Source organism: Cydia fagiglandana, chromosome Z, assembly GCF_963556715.1.
Source record: "Cydia fagiglandana chromosome Z, ilCydFagi1.1, whole genome shotgun sequence".
Classification (NCBI taxonomy): Eukaryota; Metazoa; Arthropoda; class Insecta; order Lepidoptera; family Tortricidae; genus Cydia; species Cydia fagiglandana.
Genome location: NC_085959.1, coordinates 32,715,458 through 32,724,740, shown reverse-complemented (window position 1 = coordinate 32,724,740; position 9,283 = coordinate 32,715,458). Strand labels below are relative to the sequence as shown.

General features: G+C 37.4%; 1 protein-coding gene across 1 annotated transcript; it reads left to right on the top strand.

Annotated features, from left to right (window-relative positions):
- The first annotated feature begins 8,025 nt into the window (after positions 1-8,025).
- On the top strand, positions 8,026-8,958 carry LOC134678118 (uncharacterized). Its single transcript, XM_063536568.1, has one exon. The coding sequence runs from the start codon at positions 8,065-8,067 to the stop codon at positions 8,956-8,958; it is 894 nt and encodes a 297-aa protein (XP_063392638.1). The 5' UTR covers positions 8,026-8,064.
- Positions 8,959-9,283: the final 325 nt, after the last annotated feature.

Genomic DNA, 9,283 nt, shown 5'->3' with positions numbered 1-9,283 from the left:
CCATCATCAGATCAGCTCGATGACACCATAATATTGCATAGTCACCCGACTTACAATCGGAAACCGGGAAGTGGATCAAATTTAACTTGCAAGATTTGATTACAGACAGACAGACAGACAAACTAAATAAAAGCTTGTAAAAATGCGGTATAATCCAAGATTTTACAGGTCCACCCGCCATCCTGACATCAGAATGGCGGGTGGACCTTTTTTGTTAAATATCTCGTTTCCGGAAGAAGTAGGTACACTGGTTTCTATTCATAGTTTACGCAAGTACACTGTAGGTACAATATAAAAACATACATTTTGCGTGAAATAATGCAATAGTTCACAGATCCACCCGCCATCCTGACGTCAGAATGGCGGGTGGACCTTTTTCGATAAATATTTCGTTTCCGGGAGAAGTACACTGGATTCTATTAAAAGTACACTAAAGTACACCGAAGGTACAATATGTTTATAAACATTTCGTTCGAATTCGCTGAGGTCCACCCGCCATCCTGACGCTCACGGAATGGCCGTCCCTAGCAGAATTGTAATTTAAATTGTTGCACACGCAGTATACCCTGGTTTGATTCTTATACAGGGTTATAACCGCGAACCACTTCATTAATTAATATATTTGCCTCTCTATCACTCTTATGATTATTTGCGCGAAAGAGAGGCACTTATATGATTATTTGGCATGGTTAGCGGTCCCCCTGACGCGTTCCACGTCTTTTAGGATGCTATTCCATCTATCCAATTTCTTTGCCCAATGTGTAAAGTCGGACCAATAAAAGTCTGCAGCGGATTTCATAGCCCACGCAGTGCAAGTGTCATTTATACGGCATAATTTCAAAGAAGTTTGACGTTTAAAATAACACTTTCACTGCGTGGGCTATCAAATATGCTGCAGACTATTCTTGGTCTGACTTTCTATTGAGTCTCACATCAGAGAGTGAGACGCAATGACATTGGACAAAGAAATTGGATAGGACGGTGGAATACCACCCTTAGTCATTTATATAAGAACAATAAAATATACGAAGAGTTCTATTGTATTATTTCAGTAGTTAGTGCCTTTGGGTAATTTTAGGCAGGAAATAAGGAATATTACGGAACATTCTGCTTATGGGGCGTTACTCTCACTAACCCCAGGACCTACTGCGAAACACGAAAACCAACATTTCGGTTTCTGCCTATCTATCACTCGATATCTGCTTCTCTGCATATCGACAGAGGCAATCACTCGATATCTGCTTCCCTGCATATCGACAGAGGCAATCACTCGATATCTGCTTCTCTTATCGACAGAGGCAGATAACGAAATTTTGATTATCGCGTTTTGCGGTAAGCCATTTGTAAACAAGTCACCTGGATGCAAAGAGTAAGTAAGTATGCATCAATATCATGGTGAAAAGTTGACATAAAACTGTTTAGCCCGTTCCACACTTGTGTGCGAATCGCAGCGCGAAGCCAAGATTCGCGCACGAGTGTGGAGTGGGCTTTTAAGGCATAGTTATGATGTAAATTTGTACTCTGTGCAGGCAGAGAAGATCAGTTGAATTCTAAATGAATGAATAAAAATGGTTATTATAGTTTGTCAAAGGACTGTCTCATTTCAAACATAGATAGAGAGAATCACGCTATCTTGGTCTTACACTAGTACTAACACCCAAAAGAAAAGGATGAGTATAGTTTTTTTGTTCTTATTTACTGACAAATTTGGTTTGACCAACTATAGATACGGTATTGTCATATATATTTCTACCGAGATATTTCTATGAACTTCGTACGAAATAAAAAAGTATCTAAGTAGGTAATAAGTTACTTCTACACTCCATATAATAAGTGGTAATGTGAGAAAAAACTATATAGTATCTTAATATTCATTATAAACCTACATGCTCATTATTGAATCATTTTTACAAGCAGTAACATCAATAGATGTCTCATTTAATATAATCCGACTAAATTACATTTCAGCAACACTTCCATATTTCACAAAATAAATCAAGACATTATCCAACCTATATAATCTTGACGTATATTATATCAAAGACGGCTGTACCTAATATAAACCGACCAAGTAACGAATTAGCTATACCATCATATTTAACAAACAAATGTATGACGTTTTGCAACCTTCTTATTTTGGCAAATATATTCCGACACAGGGTTGGTATTCCATCTGTCCAATCTTGGTCCAATGTGTATTTGCGTCTCACATTTTGCTTAATGAGAGAGTGAGACGCAATGCATATTGGACAAAGATCTTAAACAAGTAGAATACCACCCGAAGAGAAAAATAGGTTGTCAGGAGGCTCCGGGAGGTGACCGGGCCGGGCCCGCACCGTGCCACGCCCGAGCCCCGGTGATCACGTGATGCTCTCCATAGAAAACGACGCTCCGGAAGCTCCGGCCCGGCCACGGCCCGGTCTAGCGTGAGTCATCCTTTAATCCCATCCATACCTAAACATAAAGAAATGCAGCTTGTCCCTTGGACTGTTAATACCCATTTGCGTTCCCCACCTTTTCATATAGGTCTTTGTTATACATCAGAACATAATAGTACAAAGCGCCCACGAAAGTTATTATAATGTGAAGAGCCATCGAAATGAAAGCTCGCCTCCCGGGATCGGAGGGCAAATAAAGGCTGGCTCATATTCCGAAACGAAAATTCAATACTAATGTAATTCCGATTTCTTATTGAGATCAGTGCGTAGTTGCGAGGGCTCAGACGTAATCAATACGTTTTCGATGTAATTTTCACACGTGAAATGCACATATAGAATATGACCATAGAATGTGACCCCAGCGAAACGCAGGCCACCCGGGGGACGGATTGAGTGTCGGTCCTTCCTGACGCGCGCGTCTGATTTAGGGCACAATGCGGATTTTATTATAAAAGACTTTCCCACGTCCATCAGTTGACCCAAAACCATTAGTTTTGATAGCAGGTGTACATACTTCCTATTTCAATTCAGACAAGCTTTGTAACTTTGTAACGATCCTTAAAAATAAATAAAATAGATTGGGACTAATGTAAGCTAATACTGAGATTTATTCAAAACTGTTTACATACCAAATATAATAAAATATCAATTCATTTTTTATGATTAGAATAAATTTGACGAAATTATCAAATTTCAAGAAGACATGACACACCAGACATCAGATTTAAATACCAAAACCTGCCCACCAACCCTCATCGATTTTTAAAAATCTGTGGACTATTCCACTGGTCAGGGAAAGGCTATTGATTTACAGCAGGTAAATGGACAGATAATGGTACCAAGTGCATTCGTCTTTGGCGCCATAAAGTTTCTCCGTTTTTTTTTCGAATTATAATTATTATCTAATTCTTATAATGATAATAAAACGAAAATAGCCAAACGCGGGGGCATAGCTATGATTAATATACGTCAAATTATGTCAAAATATTTTCCGTAATGTCAATATCCAGAGAGGAAAATGGGGACTACGTTCGTATGAATGAGCGGTCGTGCCCTTTCCTCTGAGAAATTAAAATTCCAACAACACCTTCCTTTACAAATATTACAATTCTTTCTTCAACCAAAAACTGAATTCTTTGACAATAATTTTATTTTAATATACTTACTTACTGAACAATTTAAGTAGGTAACGATAAACCCTTTGATTAAAACTTTGTTCGCGATTTCGTGCTGTTTTAATTAAAGGCTTATAAAAGTAGGCGCTTTACCTCCCTCCATATATGTATAAACACAATACCGACATACACAAGTATACAATTATCTTCCCCAACTTCCAGAGTATTCCAAACACCTGTCAACGTGAATACATGTAATACCTATACCGGGTGGAGCCTATAACATAAGCTGAAAAATAAACTGTTACTGTACTCCTCAAATTGACCAATATTTGCTTAGCGACTTTAAATAATAAAATATTTGTGATTTGATTTTTAATACACTTTTAAGTTTTTTGTATGAAGCAATGTATTGCAAATTTTGTCATGTTTAAAGCGCAACGGCAATTATAAAGATGACGGCGTACATTGATGACAATATTTAATTTGTATGAAAAATAAGAAACCTAAAGACTAGTTAATAAAAGTTATTGAACAAAAGTGTCATCGTTCGAGGACTACAATTTCTATATGTTTTAATCATTTGCTCGTGTTATGGGGCCCACCCGGAATATAATATGTATTATATATATATGTACTGTCATACTGAAAGTTCCTACAATCTCTATAACTGGTGTACGAGTAGATATGCAACATATTGTTTTATAATCCCTTAACTCATTCTCTGACAATGCGTACAATTTTTTTGACACACTACTGAAAGTACCCGGCCCATTTTTCACCAGACACTTTTTGTTGTAAAATTTGGGTCCACACAGGGTTTTGTATGGAGATTTTCGTCGTCCGTTTTCATGACTTTTTTACTTGACACACTTGGATACCTAAGATCGTCTGAATCTGTTGGTTTGCGATTTTTTTGTAACTTTTTATCATTGAGCACATGACTCGGAATATCTCCATTTGTACAAGATGGCATTGTTTTTCTAGAACTATCATTCTACGAACTGCAAAAAGATTATCGATCATCCTACGAACGCTTTTGTCATATTTATTCTAAATAAAGCTACTAAATAGCTTAGCTAAATAGGTAGGTACCTACGCAAGTAAAAGGTGGTTGCGGTAAAGTTGGTACTGCAAAATAAAATAATAAACACTTTTCGCATTTGCTGAAAATAAACAATTTAATAAAATAATTTAATGGAGGGAAGCAGCCAGACAGAAATAATTAGCAAAAATTTTCTTTCCTCCTCTTTAAAGCCCGCTAAGTGTTTTCTTAATTCAAAGAGACCCTTTGAATACTTAAAATTTCCTTAAAATATTTTATAAAAACTCTCGACCATTTGTAAGTACCTAAGTAGGTAGAAAGTACTTTTAAGTCCATATTTTTCCCTGTATTGTGTAGTACCTTGAGTACCTTACCTATACTTGCTCTTTTTTGTACAAGTTTGTAAAACGTAACGCAAAGATTTCCAAAAGAAGGAGTTTTATATTGTGCTGTGTATACGTGTAACATATGTATGACATGTGGTATGATAATAATCATTATCAATTTAATAAAATACTTACGTCTTGAGTATTTCTCGGTTTTTCATTTACAACAACATAACTAAGCCAAACGGCTACGAAAATAATAAGGTGACGAAATATTTGAATATATCACAACCCTGGTTCAGAAATGACGGAGTTCTGAGGGGTTACCTCATATATGTTAATACTTATACTATCGTCTATAAAAAGGTTGAATTGATAGCCTCCTTTTTAGAATTCGGTTAAAAATTCAATGAATGAAAGCGATGCCGAAACGTTAAAGCTCAGTACACGAGATCGAAGCGATAAAGCACACCGAATCGGCGTTGAGTAGACGTTCCTTGAGCTCGGCCTACAGCCCTCTTTGTTATTTTTAATTTAAATAACACTTCAATCTTGCCAGTCGGTATTCATTTATAAGTTTTGTAACCCCTTGACAGCTTTCATTAAACGTACCTACTGACCGCACCGATCCTGAAGTTAATTCTTAAATGAAAATATTTAATCATATTAATTAATCAAAGAAATTGGCCACCCATGAAATATCCGCAATCTTCTAATATTACTCTCTTGGTACCGCGTTTTGCAAGATTGAACCGAAAACCAGTGAGTGAGTAAATAGGTGCTTTGATCTCGGCCGGATTCAAACGAGTAAGGGCCCGGCCACATGTCAGCGGTGCAGCGGTTTGCGGTACCGCAGATTTCTGCGGTGCCGCGCCGCACGGCGGCGGCGGCGACGCAACGCTGACATGTGGCCGGGCCCTAAGTACTTACATATTTACTCATAATATTTTTTTTGTATTTATAACAGGCGGTTAATATGGACGTTTCTGGTAAGCATATATACGGTTATAGCAAAAAAATTAAAATGGTGTTACAGAAAATTGAACTGTGAAAATATGATATGATGGTCGTTCTTGTCTACGTGTCAGCGGTGATAAAACGGTGTCCGCCACTTTCAATCCCGCGGTGTTATAAAATAGTGACGATTATTGTCTCGTGGATAAAGCCATACACCTGCTGGCATCCTAACTCCTAACCTAATGCGACAGCCTAACTAGCGTTGAGATTTAAGAAACTCCCATCCCAACCGGATGACCTAAGAAAAAAATCCAGAAATAAGAATTATTAATGTTGGACGTGTTTTGATGGAGAAGTAAACAACAGAAAAAACAGTAGAAAAAACAACGGGTTGCACTCCGGGAGTGCCGACAGAAGTGAAAACTCAATGACTAGTCCAAAATGTCTGCAGCACTATGTACTTATAATTAGGATTGTTAATTTTTTTAAATGTTCTATTTCGAAAAGCATTTCGAGATATAACGTTTTTAAACGATTTCCGACATTTGCTGCGATATAATAATTGAGGATTGAAGATATTTCAACAAATATCCTTATGACATTAGTTTGACCTTCTTCTGGGCTGAATGTAAAGTCATCGCATAATAAAAGTTATCGAACCATAGTAAATAAATCCGTCACTCACGTAATTGTCAAAGATATCATTGTCATCGATTGTCATAATTTAAATGTCAAATACCTATATTATGTTAATTTTATTTTATTTTTAACTTGCTAATTATTTGGTTATGGTAAATTTGAAAACGATATTATAAAAGTGTAAACCGAGCACTTTCATTTGATACTAAACTCGACCATGTTTCTTGCAAATAAAATGACCAGAATAGCAAGACCTCTCACAAACAGCTTTTTGGCCTTCTAAGCTCTTCTATCTCAATAACCCCTTGATCGAGCCTGCTCATAATTTAATGACTAAAATATAATGCCCTCGGCTACACGTTTACCCAATTTCATTTAAATTAGAACAAATTTACTTAAGTTCTTGAGTATCAAACTATCTTCTGACAGTTCAGCTTAAAAACATCGAAATGCCGGGACGTGCCGCTAGCCAGCCGCGTGTTCAAAGTCGAATGTAAGAACTTCGCTTCGCTTCGCTCGCTCGTTCGATTATATAACTTAGGCAGATTTCTGGAATCAGCTTTCACAAATTTATAGCGTAGGTATTTTGAAATTAATGAATCTAAGTAAGTAAGGGATTCAAAATAAACGAGTTTTCCATTCCAGACGATATTATTTAAAGAAAAACGTGACACTGACATTGTCGACAGGTGACATTATAATCAATTGACAATGACAACTATTTTTGAAGTGAAAATTAATTGTTATAATTCGAATAGAAATTGTAAAGTTACCTTGCAGACCTCGCATCTAAATATATTTGGTCATGATATTTTGAGTTTTATTCACCAGTACTAGAGTTCACTTTTATTAGCGATTTCATCAAGATGTAGCTTTATTGAATTATATTTGAGTGATATAAAGTTAGAATGTAACTGTGCGATCCTCGTATTTCAATCCGTTCAAGATTAGAACATTGAGCTTTATTGCTTAATATAAAAGTCCAGTTTTAAATAATTGACCTGATTATGATACGTTATGACTTCTTTGGTGAATAACATTGTCCGTGACACATGACGTCAGCGTTACGTTACGCGTAACGTAACGGAGTTTATCATTTTTTCCCCACCTCAAAAAGTGCTCAACGCCGCTAAAGAAGTTTTCACTTCAAAAACATTCCGCTAGCTATCACCAAAATACTCGGAGTAATTAACAACGGAGACGCCATGTCTAAAATTTTCGGTACAAAATAGTCTGCCGTTTTTTGCGGGGGAGGGGCACATCAAAAGTATAGGTACGTCATGTCAGATAAACGTCAGTTCATACATATGGTTGACCATTGGCCGCCTATTTTCGACAGAGGGGAATGCCTGTTAATGGCGGCTCCATTGTTAATTACTCCGAGCCAAAATATGGTTATGAATTACACTAAAAACTCTGACTAACACAAATAAACAAACACTGGTGACTTTCCCTGAGTTTGATTCTATTGCTATTGTCAAAACGAGTAAATATGAAAGTATGACACATGTCACATAGCATGACGGGTGTGCTTGCGAGTTTCTATGATTTTCACATGGCTTATTTTAATCCAAATTGTAATGATAGTGTCTTTTTGGCCTGCAACATACTCTCATACGCCATCTTTTACAGACTGGAATGAAGTAGAAAAATTGGCAGAAATCCATCCGTATGTAGTGGCAATATTAGATGCCAAACATGAATACATCTGTTCAGGATTTTCTATAGCAGATCGAACAGTTGTTACTGCCGGTAGTTGTCTGGCTGTACCGCCTGCCGCCGTCGCGATATCCGCAGTGTTGGGCGATGACGTCATCGGTAAAAATATATTACGAGTTTCACACACAAGGGTGCACAAGGCTTTCACCTGCTACGTAAGTCAGACACAACCGAGCGAGACGATAATGAACAGTAACGTTGCCCTCATTTACGTCGTTGACTATAAATTGGTCTATTTCACCAGTGCAGCCGTAATCGGAGATTTTAGTCCATTTCAATTACGAAAGCAGACGCTGACTGCCATCGGTTTCGGTGAGACCGATGCTGGCACAGTAGTGCTGCAGCGACAAGTCTATATACAAAAGACATGCGTGAATCCTCAGTGGTTTTACTGTGTATGCGGAGTAGAAGCAAAAGAAACGACATACGAAAATCAATTTGGGGAAGGCGGTCCTGTTTTACTGAGTGGCAAAGTGGTAGCTATAGCGGGAGCACCATGCGGCGCACTGTATATCCCACACACCAGCATAAAATACAACATTTTCACCGTGGCAATGGAATATAACTCTTGGATAAGGAGTCATCAGGACAACGCTACTATTCAACCGGAAATACAAAATATGGAATCTTTAAAATTTACGCTTAATAACTGTAATAGTAGTGCCGCCGTAGTCTTATACATTATTACACTGTTGTTTGTTAATAATTTAATAAATTAATTATCCCGAATTTTGCTTTGATTGATAATTCAGGTATAATATAATTAGATGTGCTTAATGCGAGCGAATATTGTTATATAGCTCAGGAGCGGTAACCGATAATTGGACGGAAATTAACATTGGTGGTTACTGGAGCTAATTATTGAGCGCGGACGGATCCCGCCGGTAACAACTGAACACTGTCGCATTATCGATGAATCCAAGTGTTAAATTAAATCGCAAATATATTTACATTAGTTACCTACATGTATTTTCGTAAAGGGTCTAGCCGAGTTTGTATGGGGCATCGGCCCCAGAAGCCAAATTGATTGCCGTTTTGCCAATT

Bases quoted from the DNA above. Each gene is read 5' to 3' on its own strand.
- LOC134678118 (XM_063536568.1), top strand. From the start codon at position 8,065: ATGATTTTCACATGGCTTATTTTAATCCAAATTGTAATGATAGTGTCT.